At 43.6% G+C, this 15,840-nt stretch overlaps 1 protein-coding gene across 1 annotated transcript in view; it reads right to left on the minus strand.

Moving 5' to 3' along the window:
- LOC132780201 (EH domain-containing protein 2) overlaps positions 1-15,552 on the minus strand; it is a 55,009-nt gene extending 39,457 nt beyond the window's left edge. The window contains exon 1 of the mRNA XM_060783779.2: positions 14,311-15,552. Coding sequence (XP_060639762.1) covers positions 14,311-14,708 — 398 coding nt within the window. The 5' untranslated portion in view covers positions 14,709-15,552. The remainder of the gene's footprint in view (positions 1-14,310) is intronic.
- Positions 15,553-15,840: the final 288 nt, after the last annotated feature.

Raw genomic sequence — 15,840 nt, forward strand, 5'->3', positions numbered from 1 at the left:
AAAGATCTCCAGGTTAAGCGGGGAGCTGCAGCCTGGGAAAAAAACAGTGTGTTTTCTGTGTTCTCGAAGGCTTTCATGGCCGGAATCACTGGGTTGTTGTATGGTGATGTTCCAGAAGCATTCTCTCCTGACATTTCACCCACATCTTTGGCTGGAAACCTCAGAGGTTGTGGGATCTGTTGGAAACTAGGCAAGTGGGGTTTATATATCTGTGGAATGTCCAGCGTGGGAGAAAGAACTCTTATCTGTTGGAGGCAAGTATGAATGTTGCAATTGACCACCTTAATTAGCATTGAATAGCCTTGCAGCTTCAAAACCTGGTTGGTTACTGCTTGGGGGATCCTTTGTTGGGAGGTGTTAGCTGGCCCTGATTCTTTCCTGATATTCCACAGATATATAAACTCCACTTGCCTAGTTTCCAACAGACCTCCCAACCTCTGGGGATGCCTGCCATAGATGTGGGTGAAACGTCAGGAGATAATTTATTGATTTATTTACCATATTTATATACCGCCTTTCTCAGCCCGAAGGCGACTCATGATTCTGGAACATGGGCATACAACCCAAAAATTCTTCAAAGCCTGCCTGCTTCCTGACTGGTGAAATTCTTTGTTGGGAGGTGTTAGCTGGCCCTGATTGTTTCCTGGCTGGCATTCCACTGTTTTTTGAGTGTTTCTTTTTATTTACTATCCTGATTTTAGAGTTTTTTTAATACTGGTAGCCAGATTTTGTTCCTTTTCATGGTTTCCTCCTTTCTGTTGAAATTGTCCACATGCTTGGACTTACAAAGGGTTCACCCAGGCAGGAAACAGCCAGGCTTTGAAGTTGCAAGGCCATTCAATGCTAATCAAGATGGCCAGTTGCAACATTCGCACTTGCCTCAAACAAAGCATTCTTTCTCCCACTCTGGACATCATTTCACGGGTATATAAGCCAGGAAACAATCAGTGCCAACTAATCACCTGCCAACAAAGGATTCCCCCAGGCAGGAAGCAGCCAGGCTTTGTAGCTGTAAAGCTTAGTGCTAATCAAGGTGGCCAATTACAACATTCGCACTTGCCTCAAACAAAGAGTTCTTTCTCCCACTCTGGACATCATTTCACAGTCATATAAGCCAGGAAACAATCAGTGCCAACTAATCACCTCCCAACAAAGGATTCCCCCAGGCAGGAATCAGCCAGGCTTTGTAGCTGTAAAGCTTAGTGCTAATCAAGGTGGCCAATTACAACATTCGCACTTGCCTCAAACAAAGAGTTCTTTCTCCCACTCTGGACATCATTTCACAGTCATATAAGCCAGGAAACAATCAGTGCCAACTAATCACCTCCCAACAAAGGATTCCCCCAGGCAGGAATCAGCCAGGCTTTGTAGCTGTAAAGCTTAGTGCTAATCAAGGTGGCCAATTACAACATTCGCACTTGCCTCAAACAAAGAGTTCTTTCTTCCACCCTGGACATCATTTCACAGTCATATAAGCCAGGAAACAATCAGTGCCAACTAATCACCTCCCAACAAAGGATTCCCCCAGGCAGGAATCAGCCAGGCTTTGTAGCTGTAAAGCTTAGTGCTAATCAAGGTGGCCAATTACAACATTCGCACTTGCCTCAAACAAAGAGTTCTTTCTCCCACTCTGGACATCATTTCACAGTCATATAAGCCAGGAAACAATCAGTGCCAACTAATCACCTCCCAACAAAGGATTCCCCCAGGCAGGAATCAGCCAGGCTTTGAAGCTGCAAGGCTATTTAGTGCTAATCAAGGTGGCCAATTGAAACATTTGCACTTGTCTCAAGCAAAGAGTTCTTTCTCCCACCCTGGACATCATTTCACAGGTATATAAGCCAGGAAACAATCAGTGCCAAATAATCACCCGCCAACAAAGGATTCCTCCAGGCAGGAAGCAGCCGGGCTTTGAAGCTGCAAGGCTATTTAGTGCTAATCAGGTGGCCAATTGCAACATTCGCACTTGTCTCAAGCAAAGAGTTTTTTCTCTCACCCTGGACATCATTTCACAGGTATATAAGCCAGGAAACAATCAGTGCCAAATAATCACCCGCCAACAAAGGATTCCTCCAGGCAGGAAGCAGCCGGGCTTTGAAGCTGCAAGGCTATTTAGTGCTAATCAGGTGGCCAATTGCAACATTCGCACTTGTCTCAAGCAAAGAGTTTTTTCTCTCACCCTGGACATCATTTCACAGGTATATAAGCCAGGAAACAATCAGTGCCAAATAATCACCCGCCAACAAAGGATTCCTCCAGGCAGGAAGCAGCCGGGCTTTGAAGCTGCAAGGCTATTTAGTGCTAATCAGGTGGCCAATTGCAACATTCGCACTTGCCTCAAGCAAAGAGTTTTTTCTCTCACCCTGGACATCATTTCACAGGTATATAAGCCAGGAAACAATCAGTGTCAACTAATCACCTCCCAACAAAGGATTTCCTCAGGCAGGAAGCAGCCAGGCTTTGAAGTTGCATGGCTATTCAGTGCTAATCAAGGTCGCCAGTTGCAACATTTGCACTTGCCTCAAGCAAAGAGTTCTTTCTCCCACCGTGGACATCATTTCACAGGTATATAAGTCAGGAAACAATCAGTGCCAAATAATCACCTCCCAACAAAGGATTCCCCCAGGCAGGAAGCAGCCAGGTTTTAATAATAATAATAATAATAATAATAATAATAATAATAATAATAATCTTTATTTATTACCCCGCCACCATCTCCCCAATGGGGACTCAGAGCGGCTTACATGAGGCCAAGCCCAAATAAGGCTTTGAAGTTGTAAGGCCATTCAATGCTAATCAAGGTGGCCAATTGCAACATTCACACTTGCCTCAAGCAAAGAGTTCTTTCTCCCACCCTGGGCATAATTTCATAGTTATATAAACCTCACTTGCCTAGTTTCCAACAGACCTCATAACCTCTGAGAATGCCTGCCATAGATGTGGGCAAAACTTCAGGAGAGAATGCTTCTGTAACATGGTCAGACAGCCTGGAAAACTCAAAGCAACCCAGTAAATTTTCCATTTCTGTTTTAAATAGATGTGCACTGGATTATGTCTCTGGAGACCAGGGTCCAAAGCTCCGCTCTGTTATGAAGACCCTCTGGGTTACTCTGAGCAAGTCACACACTCTCAGCCCCAAAAGACCCTGTGATAGGACTCCCTTGGGGTTGCCACAAGTCAACAATGAGAGCTTTTCCCCTTCTCGTCTTCTCTTTCTTCATTGTGCTGTGTTACGGGTGCAAGAGCTTAGTCCTGTAATGCATTTGGCAACCCTCCTCTGTGCATTCCTTCCCTTACAAAGCTCAAGCTTCCCTCCCCATTTCCCCCCAGTCTTGTGGGAACAGCTCCCTCCTGGCTCCAACAACCAACACATCTGGAAAGCTAATTCCTTTCCCAACTGCTAGGAGATGGCTATGGGGTGTTACCAGGACATCCTGGCACGGAAATCCCTGCTGCATTCCAGAGAGCTGGGCTTACATTCTCCCCCATTCTCCTGCATCTCTCCCCTCCTCAAAGAACGGGGAGGGTGGGAACAGGTGCATTTTGTGGGACCCCACAACAGGAATGGCGTCTAGTATGCTCAAGCCTATTTTCCCCACCAAGTGCCATGTTCGTAATTAAATATGGTTACTTATACCTGGCTAATTGAGCGTTGTTGTGTGCCTTCAAATTGGAAGCCTATCCTGTGTCTTTCTTGCAGGGTTAATTCAGAAAGACTTTGCCTTTCTGGATTGCTGTGAGTTTTCCAGGCAGTCTGGACATTTTCCAGAAGCATTCTCTCCTGACATTTCGCCCACATCTATGGCAGAGGTTGTGAGGTCTGTTGGAAATTAGTGGGGTTGATATATCTGTGGAATAATGTCCAGGGTGAGAGAAAGAACTCTTGTCTGTTGGGAGGCAAGTGTGAATGTTGCAACTGACCACCTTGTTTAGCATTGAATGGCCTTCTAGATTCAAAGCCTGGCTGCTTCCTGTCTGGGGGAATCCTTTGTTGGGAGGTGTAAGCTGGCCCTGATTGTTTATTGGCAGGCATCCTCAGAGGTTGTGAGGTCTGTTGGAAACTAGTGGGGTTGATATATCTGTGGAATAATGTCCAGGGTGGGAGAAAGAACTCTTGCCTGTTGGAGGCAAGTGTGAATATTACAATTGGCCATCTTGTTTAGCATTGAATGGCCTTGTAGTTTCAAAGCCTGGCTGCTTCCTGTCTGGGGGAATCCTTTGTTGGGAGGTGTAAGCTGGCCCTGATTGTTTCTTGTCTGGAATTCCCCTACTTTTCTGAGTGTTCGTCTTTATTTACTGTCCCGATTTTAGGGTAAAAGTAAAAAGGTAAAGGTTTCCCCCTGACATTAAGTCCAGTCGTGTCCGACTCTGGGGTGTGGTGCTCATTTTCATTTCTAAGCCGAAGAGCCAGCATTGTCTATAGACACCTCCAAGGCCATGTGCCTGGCATGACTGCATGGAATGCCGTTACCTTCCCGCCAGAGCCGTACCTATTGATCTACTCACATTTGCATGTTTTCAAACTGCTAGGTTGGCAGAAGCTGGGGCTAACAGCGGGAGCTCACTCCGCTCCCCGGATTCGAGCCGCCAACCTTTCGGTCAGCAAGTTCAGCAGCTCAGCGCTTTAACCCACTGTGCACTTGAGGCTCCAAAGCAAAGACAAAATGCAATTTCAATCTACATCCTCAGGGGTCAAATCTCTGCTGGCATTAAGTTCTTGGTACTTCGACTATGTTTGATTGGCCTTGAAATGGTAGCATGCATGATTCTTAGAACAGCCACCATTTTCTTCTGAATCTATTCGTGGTGGTTGTTTTAAGAGATGGAGAAAGACAGACACAGGGAGAAAATTCCAGATGGAAATGAAGCCAAGGCTTCCTATTCCTTTTATGGTGCATCGAAATGGGACTCGGGGGAATTTTTAGCTGGTGCAGCTTTTCTCCCACTTGCAAGATAAGCTCAGCTTGCTACAGATCGAGGCAGTTGGCGTCTTCTGCTTCTGGCTAAAATACCTCCAAATGAGCTGTCAAAGACACCAGAAAAAGTGTGGCTTGAGTGTCAAATCAACACTGGAAAGACACAGGCTTGAAATCCCTATCCAGCCATGAAGTTCAACAGGGACGAATGCAAGATACTCCATTTCATAGAATCATAGAGTTGGAGGAGACTTCATGGGCCATCCAGTCCAACCCCCTGCCAAGAAGCAGGAATATTGCATTCAAAGCACCCCTGACAGATGGCCATCCAGCCTCTGTTTAAAAGCTTCCAAAGACGGAGCTTCCACCACACTCCGGGGCAGAGAGTTCCACTGCTGAACGGCTCTCACAGTCAGAAAGTTCTTCCTCATTGTAAAGATGCGTTAATCCCACCGCTTGTCAACAGAAATGTAAAGAAGCAGCGCTAATCTCACTAGAATGCCACCAAAAATTATGTGAGGAAGTATTAATCTTCTTTAATGCTACCAATATTCTGTGAGGAACCTTCCTTTAAATATCAATTAAGCTGCCACCAATATGTTTAGAGACGCTGGTTTAGGTCTCTGTTTATCTTTAGTTGTGTTGTGAGGTGACTTTGGTAGTGTGGAATTCACCAAGCATGAAAGTAATCGAGGAGGCAGGTTTGAAATATAAAGAGAACAAGTTTTATTGTTAACAGAACGTAATTGTTGCAGTTTTGAGAATTTGAACTTGACACAAGGCTTGATGCTACAAAATGGCTGGTTTGAGATACATGTTTCTGATGATACAATTCTACAAACTTCTTCTTTAGTGAAGTGCTTATACTACTTCAGAGTTCCCTATTGTGAATATCCACACGGTTTGCCCTATACTCGGAACAAACCACTGATCACCAGTCTTTCCTTACTGGCAATCCTGAAAACCCCCTCTGTTAGATTCCTTTAACCTAAGCAATCTAACAAGGTAACACTTTCAGCTTTCTTGCTGAAGAAATATTCACAAATTCTAGGAACTACTGAATTCTCACAGCTTCACAACAGAGCCCTAACTGGCTATCCTCTTCCCCGGGTCTCTTCCACCGGACTGGAGCTTAACTGCCACTTTCAAACCTTTTCCTCCTTAAGCTCCGCCCACCTCCTCTGAGGCTTTGTCTTGTCACCATGGCAACCTATCCCTCACAGCTAGGCCATGGCAATAAATGTAGTACATAAATACAGTTTAAATACAGTATAATAAACACTCTATAATAAACATTTCTCTACACCTTCCCCCCCAGAAAAATATTTTTGCATATTTCTTAATCCTAGAATAGCAAAAATAATCCCACATATCATTTAACAATAAATACATATACACCAATTCTGAAAGGAAAACATATTAGGGTTAAATACATTTCAATTACACATATATACAAACCTTTAACCTACGAAATTCTAATATCATCTATGGATGTGGTATCCAAGTCTCACATTTTTATATTTATACATAAACAATATATCTAAACATGTCTATATTTATATATATAGTTGTAAATATTTATTGCCTATTGCAAAACGTATATACCTACCACACTTTATTATAATGGGATTATATCTTATATCTATGGTATGAAACATATACAGTTCACCACTGTAATAACATCCTATATTTTATAAGTCTATAATAAAACAGGATACCATTTTTTTAATATTATACTATACTATATTATACTATATTATATATACATTACCTTTATATAATTCAGATCTATCTGTGATCATCTTCTATCTATTCTCCATATCAACATCAGATATCCTTGTCCAAATGTGTTTCTATCTCATTAACATATATAATTGACCTTATACCTAGTCTGGTTAATTTATAAGACATTTATCTATATATCATACCACAACTTTTCTCCATACATATGGTCTCAATTTGTTAATAGCCCACACCATAGTTAAACTCCCACATTTGATCATTGACATAGATGTCTTAGTGTCCAATGTCCCATGGTTCAAACACAACCTCAGTTGTATTGGACCAACTGTCTACAGCAATGTCTCTTTATGATGATCTTTTAGCTTCTTTTTTCCACTTCTTCGTTTCTTCTTTTTAGGTTTCTTCTTTTGTCTCTTGATGTCTTTTCGATTACCTGGAGATATGGTTTTCTTCCTCACACGATGTCTGCAAGTCTTTTCTCCTCTCTTTTTTGTTGCTGGGGTATCTTCTTTTAATCTGACCTTCCAATTATCAGGAACAGTTCTGTTTCCATCGATTTTCAGGGCTTGAACAATGGCTTGCTTCCATGAAGCATCAGGTTGTAGTGAATAATCTGGAATTCCTCTAGCATCTTTTCTTGGCACTGAAGAGAATTCACTGTCATTAGAAGAACGAACACGAATATTGTCCTTCTTCATGGCAAGCTCATCACTGCTATCTGGACAAACTTCTAAAGCTAGAAATTGCAGCTTTTTCTTTTTATCACCACCATTACAGTCTGCGTACATCAGCTCTCCTGACAGTCCATCAGCTCGGCCTCCACTCTCTCCTTCCTCTCCGTTCAAGGATAAAGGAGATCTTTCTTCCGACACATGGCCAAATCTTCTTTTTCTGTTCACTTTCTCTTCAGATGTATGGATCTTTGTTTCACAGAAGACCCCTGGATATTCTGAACTCGCATCAGCTCCTACTGTCACATCCAGAGTTTGTTTTCCTTTAGCTTTCTCTTTTACTTTTATTTTATTGTTTTTGTCGAAAAGTTCGGCTGAGGTAATTTCTTTATGTGGAGCTGAAGGAAATACATCTTTTAAGGTCAAGGATTCCTCTTTCTCCTCAGAGTTTATCACTTGTCTTTCCAGACCTATTGTTTCTATACTCTCTTCACTGGTTCTCAAATAATCAGCCACTGGAATCGGCTCTGCTGCAGGGCTTGTTCCTCGTTTGCATGGTCTCTCTTGGCTGTACACTTCTGACTTTATATTTGGAACACCATCTCCAGCAATAAATCTATAGGGTTGTTCTTCTGCTCTTTGTTCCTGTTGAATTTCCTCAACTCCTCCTGTCTTCTCAACAACCTTAGCAACTGTAGCACTGGCTTCTGGGCTCTCATCCCCATCTTGTCGGATGGCAAAACACAGGGCTTTCTGTTCAGGGCTTTTGTTGATACATTTTTTCTCCCCACACGCCATCTTACAGTATTTAATCTCCTCAGCCAAATCATTTCCAATTAAACATTGGTATGGTATGTCAGGACTGACTGCAAAATCCCACACACCCTTCCATCCTTCATATTGTATTGGCAAAGTCACGACCGCTGTCGGAATCGCAGGACCTAAGCCTTTTAATCTTACTTCAGAGGTTGGCTGCTGAAATCTCTGAGGTATTATTTCGGGATGCACTATGCATATTTCGGAACCTGTATCTCTGAGTCCTTTCCTGTCTTTGTGATCAATAGAAATGGTTTCTAAATAGTCCTTAGATGGGCTGCCTGACAGGATGAACAAACATTGTTTCTCTCCAGGCTCTGAGCTTGAACTCTCCTTTGCAACAGTAACCGGTTCTGCCTTTGGTGTTTCTTTCATTTTATTTACAAAGAGGGTTGTTTTCTCATTCCTTAACAGAGGACATTGATATTTTATATGATCCAATTTTCCACATTGATAGCACCGACGTTTTACCTCAGGAGCAGTTGGTCTTATTACACTCTGCCTCCTATAGGTGGTGTCTTCTAAGTCAGCACCCTTTTCTTGCTGTGGGCGCTTTTGTTGTGAATAAAATGGCTGCCTGTTCGTTCTTTTGTCCCCTGGCAGATCTTCCCTTTTAAATCCTTCTTTCAAGGTTGTTATTTGATCTGCCATACCCGCTGCCTCTACAATCGTGGATGGCTTGCGATCTTGAATCACCCAACGAATTTCATAAGGAACTAATTGGAAAAATTGTTCCAATTTCAAAAGTTCCCTCAGCTGATGATAATCTTCTACCTCAGACGTCTTTATCCAACTATCGAACAGTTGAGACAATCTAGAGGCCACCTGAGCAAAACTTTGTGTTTTATCTTTCTTCAATGTCCTGAACTTAAATCTATAATATTCAGGAGTCAATCTATATTCCTGTTGAACCTGCTTCTTAAACAGATCATAGTCTCTACAAGACTCCTCCGGCATCTGTCCATAAATCTGTAAAAGCTTCTCCTTTATCTGAGGCCTTAGGTATATCATCCATTTGTCTTTAGCCAACCCAAAATCTCGACAACATCTCTCAAAAGATATAAGGAATTTCTCTGGGTCATCTCCTTTGGTAAATTTTGGGAATTTCTTTGTCAAATCTGGGGTATCCACTCCAGATCTCCCTTCCTGGACAACACTGGATGTTTGAGACAAAGTCAATCTTTGTTTTTCTAGCTCAAACTCCATTCTCTTTAATTCTAACTCCTGTTCTCTCTCTCTTTGTTTTTCCTCCATCTCTAGTTCTAATCGTCTCATCTCTAATCGTTTTTCCTCCATCTCCAGTTTGTATTTATAAGCCATTTCTGACATAGGCACTGGCTCTGTCTCTGCCTCAGAGCCCGAACTTTCCCCTATGTCTCCCTCTCTTTCTTCAGCCAGCTTTCTCTGCCGCCTGGTAGCCATTTTTCAGCAACTTTTACCTCACAACTTATTTTAAAATCAAACTTAAGGCACTCGATCAGTTGTTACTCGAATCCCGTCGTCTGCCACCAAATTATGTGAAGAAGCGTTAATCCCACCGCTTGTCAACAGAAATGTAAAGAAGCAGCGCTAATCTCACTAGAATGCCACCAAAAATTATGTGAGGAAGTATTAATCTTCTTTAATGCTACCAATATTCTGTGAGGAACCTTCCTTTAAATATCAATTAAGCTGCCACCAATATGTTTAGAGACGCTGGTTTAGGTCTCTGTTTATCTTTAGTTGTGTTGTGAGGTGACTTTGGTAGTGTGGAATTCACCAAGCATGAAAGTAATCGAGGAGGCAGGTTTGAAATATAAAGAGAACAAGTTTTATTGTTAACAGAACGTAATTGTTGCAGTTTTGAGAATTTGAACTTGACACAAGGCTTGATGCTACAAAATGGCTGGTTTGAGATACATGTTTCTGATGATACAATTCTACAAACTTCTTCTTTAGTGAAGTGCTTATACTACTTCAGAGTTCCCTATTGTGAATATCCACACGGTTTGCCCTATACTCGGAACAAACCACTGATCACCAGTCTTTCCTTACTGGCAATCCTGAAAACCCCCTCTGTTAGATTCCTTTAACCTAAGCAATCTAACAAGGTAACACTTTCAGCTTTCTTGCTGAAGAAATATTCACAAATTCTAGGAACTACTGAATTCTCACAGCTTCACAACAGAGCCCTAACTGGCTATCCTCTTCCCCGGGTCTCTTCCACCGGACTGGAGCTTAACTGCCACTTTCAAACCTTTTCCTCCTTAAGCTCCGCCCACCTCCTCTGAGGCTTTGTCTTGTCACCATGGCAACCTATCCCTCACAGCTAGGCCATGGCAATAAATGTAGTACATAAATACAGTTTAAATACAGTATAATAAACACTCTATAATAAACATTTCTCTACACTCATGTTCAGATGGAATCTCGTTTCTTGAATTTTGAAGCCATTGTTCCGCGTCCTAGTCTCCAGGGAAGCAGAAAACAAGCTTGCTCCCTCCTCCCTGTGACTTCCTCTCACATATTTATACATGGCTATCATGCCTCCTCTCAGCCTTCTCTTCTTCAGGCTAAACATTACCAGCTCTTTAAGCCACTCCTCATAGGGCTTGTTCTCCAGACCCTTGATCATTTGAGTCACCCTCCTCGGGACACATTCCAGCTTGTCAATATCTCTCTTCAATTGTGGTCCCCAGAACTGGACACAATACTCCAGGTGTGGTCTAACCAAGGCGGAATAGAGCATGGGGAGCATGACTTTCCTAAATCTAGACACTATGCTCCTATTGATGCAGGCCAAAATCCCATTGGCTTTTTTTGCCGCCACATCACATTGCTATCCATGAGGACTCCAATATCTTTTTCACATGTACTGCTCTCGAGCCAGGCGTCCCCCAGAACTTTTCCAATGCAACTCAAAAAGAAGGAGGCCCAAGACCAACCGGGATTGTCACTACCAAATCAAGACAGTTGGACAGTGTGCATAAGGAAAAAGTACACTTGGTGTCACAACCATGCTCATGAATAGCTTTTCTGCTATATACATTCCTTTCAAAGTATTGTTAAAGGTTTTCATGGCCAGAATCACTGTGTTGTTGTGAGTTTTCTGGGCTGTATGGCCATGTTCCAGAACTATTCTCTCCTGATGTTTCACACACCCTCAGAGGTTGTGAAGTCTGTTGGAAACTAGGCAAGTGAGGTTCATGTATCTGTGAAACAATGTCCAGGATGGGAGAAAGAACTCTTGTCCGCTTCAGGCAAGTGTGAATGTTGCCATGAGCCACCTTGAGCCAACCTGCTGTTTTGGACTTCAACTCCCATAATTTCTAACAACCACCATGTCAGACTACATGGAGAAGCCATTAAAATCCACAAGCATGTGGTCACTGTTGGAGCATGCAAGGAATCAGTTAATGTGTCTGTGTCAACTGTAAAATATGATGCATAAAGCTGATTAGTCGGGCATTGCTCAGGGAGATAGTCAAGCCTGGGGCTTTTGGATACGGTTACATTTTTGTTCAGGCTTGAGCTATGCAAGTGCAGAGAGGACTCAAGATCTTTTTCACACGTACTGCTCTCGACACCAATTTGGTGTCAACACTGGATCAACACTGGAAAGGGATTACAACAGGCTTGAAATCCCTATCCAGACATGAAGTTCAACAGGGACAAATGCAAGATACTCCACTTAGGCAGAAAAAATGAAATACAAAGAGACAGAATGGGGGACAATGCCTGGCTCGATAGCAGTACGTGTGAAAAAGATCTTGGAGTCTTTGTGGACAGGAAGGTGAACATAAGCCAGCAATGTCATGCAGCAGCTTAAAAAGCCAATGGGATGTTGGCCTGCATCAATAGGAGTCTAGTGCCTAGATCCAGGGAAGGCATGCTGCCTCCCTATTTGACCACACCTGGAATATTGTGTTCAATTCTGGGCACCACAATTGAAGGGAGATGTTGACTTCAAGCTGGAATGCGCCCAGAAGAGGGTGACTCAAAGGATCAAAGGTCTGGAGAACAAACCCTATGAGGAGCGGCTTGAGGAGCTGGGCATGTTTAGCCTGCAGGAGAGAAGGCTGAGAGGAGACATGATGAAGGCCATGTATAAATACGTGAGGGAGCAGGGAGAAAGCTTGTTTTCTGCTGCCCTGGAGACGAGGACGGTCCAGTGAATGAAAATAAATACTTCATATCAGATACATTATGATTCATAGCAGTAGCAAAAATTCTGAAGTTCTGAAGTAGCAACGAAAATAATTTTATGGTTGAGGGTCACCACAACAGGAGGAATTGTATTAAGGGGTCACGGCATTAGGAAGGTTGAGAAACACTGACCTAAACGGTCCCGCCCAGCATACCTGTCCAAACGCATCTCCTTCTATGATCCACCTCAGAGATTAAGATCGTTTGGGGAGGCCCTGCTCTTGGTCCCACTTCCTTTGCAAATGTAGTTGGTGGGGATGAGAGACAGGACCTCCTCAGCGGTGGCCCCTCAGCTATGGAACTCCCTCCCCAGTGAAATTAAACCAGTTCCCTCCCTCCTGTCCTTCAGAAAGAAAGTGAAGACATGGTTGTGGGACCAAGCCTTTGGACAGTGATCTGCAATGAAATAAGTGATCTGCAATACAATAAGTGGCTATGGGATAGTGCAATTTATGGAACAGTTCCTGGAATATGCCTTTGGACGACGTGGTTTTTAATGTAACTGGTTTTTAAGATTATGTATTTTAATTATTGATATTAATCTCTAACAGATTAGAGAGATGGCCCAAAACTAACAAAATGAAGTTCAACAGGGACAAATGTAAGATACTCCACTTAGGCAGAAAAAATGAAATGCAAAGATACAGAATGGGGGACGATGCCTGGCTCGAGAGCAGGATGTGTGGAAAAGATCTTGGAGTCCTCGTGGGGAGGAAGGTGAACATGAGCCAACAATGTCATGCGACAGCTAAAAAAGCCAATAGGATTTTGGCCTGCCTCAATAGGAGTCTAGTGCCTAGATCCAGGGAAGTCATGCTCCCCCTCTATTCTGCCTTGGTCAGACCACATCTGGAATCACACTGTGTCCAATTCTGGGAACCACAATTGAAAAGAGATGTTGACAAGCTGGAATGTGTACAGAGGAGGGCAACTAAAATGATCAAGATTCTGGAGAACAAGCCCTATGAGGAGCGACTTAAAGAGCTGGGCGTGTTTAGCCTGCAGAAGAGAAGGCTGAGAGGAGATATAATGAGGGCCTTGGATCAAGATGTGAGGGGGAGTAATAAGAAGGAGGGAGCAGGCTTGTTTTCTGCTGCCCTGGAGTCTAGGACATGCAGGGCCGTAGCCAGAAAAAAAATTCGGGAGTGGTTGAAATTTGGGGGGGAGGGTTGAAAATTTCATGGGAGGGGAGGGTTGAAATCTGCCTCCTAGCTCACACTGAAGCAAAGAGCACAGCAGGGGGCAGAGCAGCCTTCAATAGCCTGCAGCTCCGTCCCTATCAACCACCTCCACCAAGTCTGGCCTCCTTAATGAGAGCATTCAACACCCCCCCCCCAAACTTGGTTGCTTCGCTACATCAGCTATTGCTGCAAGTAATGACAGTGTGAATAAATTGTCAATATTTGCTTGAGATAGTCCTTGCAGTTCTGGAGGGACTCTTAATCTTTTGCATCTCATAGACTTAGCATGGGGATTGGGTTAACCAGTTAAAATTCATAAGTAAACCAGTTTTTTTAAAAAAATCTGAAACATTTCGACAGAGGGTTGAATCCCTAACCCCCCCCCCCCCCCCCATCACTACAGGCCTGAGGACATGGAACAGTGTCCTCAAACTACAGGAAAGGAGATTCCTTCTGAACATTAGGAAGAACTTCCTGACTGTGAGAGCTGTTCAGCAGTGGAACTCTCTGCCCTGGAGTGTGGTGGAGGCTCCTTCTTTGGAGGCTTTTAAACAGAGGCTGGATGGCCATCTGTCAGGGGTGCTTTGAATGAGATTTTCCTGCTTCTTGGCAGAATGGGGTAGGACTGGATGAGCCACAAGATCTCATAATTCTATCTTATGTATGTAAAAGTGGTATTAAATTGTGCCTTTTTTGTAAGTCACCCTGAGTTCCATGCAAGGTGAGAAGGACGGGAATTACAAATACATTAAGTAAGGAAGGAAATAAATAAATAATATCCCAAATGTGGGTGCTTACCTGTTAAGAAAGGTGTTTCCAAAGGGGTTGAGTTTTCTGAAAGGCTTCTTGGGGTCGACAATGAGAGCATTGCCTGGTATGATCCCCTCCGTTTCCCCGTGCATCACAGCGATGAAAGAGTCCGTGGTGGGTTCGGGCCCAATGCGACTCCCAGGGATGTCCTGCTCCAGCAGGTATTTGATGAAGGTGGTCTTCCCGGTGGAGTACTGGCCCACCACCAGCACCATAGGTTTGTTGTCAAAGTCGGCATCTTCCAGGGCTGGTGAATGGAAATCATGGAAGCGGTAGAATTCCTCCACTGGGAGCAGCTTCCTCTTGTAGAGGTCTTTGAGGCCTTCGGTGACCGTGCGGATCACCTCGGGCGTCTTCTTCTCGTTCTTCTTCATCCAGCTGAACATCTTGGCTGTGCTGAGAAAAACGGCACAATGACAACTCCCTGGGAATGAAGATTCAAATCAGATATCAGTGGTGAAAACAGAACAAGAGAGGAAATGAGCCTGGACTTAAAAGTTGACCAAGAAGTAGATCTGGAAAGACCAAAACTAAAAACCTTGATAGGGTCCAAAAAAAGTGACCCAAATTGGAGTGTTGAAAGAATATCCAAAGAGTTTGTGGGTCTCTCCAACCCGTTCAGGACCCAAAATAAACTTAAACAGCAGATCCTTTGGGTGGTGCCTTTGCAGATCTTCTATGTCAAAGAGGCTTGCCTTGGGTGGGTTGGTCCACACACTTAAAGAAGTCAAAAGCTTAGCAGAGAGATTCCTTTCAACAGAAAGCGCAGGATCGTCTGGTGATAGTCTCAGAATGTGCTTATTTGCCAAAATCCTGGTCTTGGAAGCAGAGAATTAACTTTATCCAGTGGGTTTCCAAGAAAGTAGGTTGGGAATCACTGAGTTTCTTCTGTCCTTGAAGAAAAGACGTCACTATCTCCTTCCAAAGGCTATGAGAAGAGGCAGAAAGCCTGCACCGCACAGTGCAGTCCTGGCCAAGGCAGCGTAGGGGGAAAGACACAAAGACACACACAGAGAGATGCCAGTTTCAGATGGAAAATCCCTCTTGTTGGTTTGTGGAAATTGTTAATTTCCACCCCCTCCCTGCTTCTGGGATCCCAAAGAGCATCTGAAGAGGATTCCTCCCAGGGAGAGACCTTGGCTGTCAGGATGAGTGGCTGCCAAGAGGCAGGGAGCAGAATACATTAACATAAATTATTTGGGAAGGGACGGGGAGGGTTGGGGTAGTCGGCAACTTGAGTGCAACTATTGTGCCAAAAAATGATGGGCATTTTTTCGCCTCTCTCCAAAGTTGCAGGAATGTGGCGCTGGGAAAGAATGGCCTTTGATGCCACCATGTGGTTCAAAGAGGAAGAATAAGCCTCGGGGTGGCATGCTGTTTTGTGATCTTCCGTTGCCATAACAAACATGAACATTTGGTATTTTTCTTACAGCTAGCACTCCTTTATGTTGCATGCCTTCAAAGCCACCTTATAGACTTCATAGGTTTTCTTATGGAACAGGGAAAGTGAGTTGGGAT

The sequence above is a fragment of the Anolis sagrei genome, chromosome X, assembly GCF_037176765.1.
Source record: "Anolis sagrei isolate rAnoSag1 chromosome X, rAnoSag1.mat, whole genome shotgun sequence".
Classification (NCBI taxonomy): Eukaryota; Metazoa; Chordata; class Lepidosauria; order Squamata; family Dactyloidae; genus Anolis; species Anolis sagrei.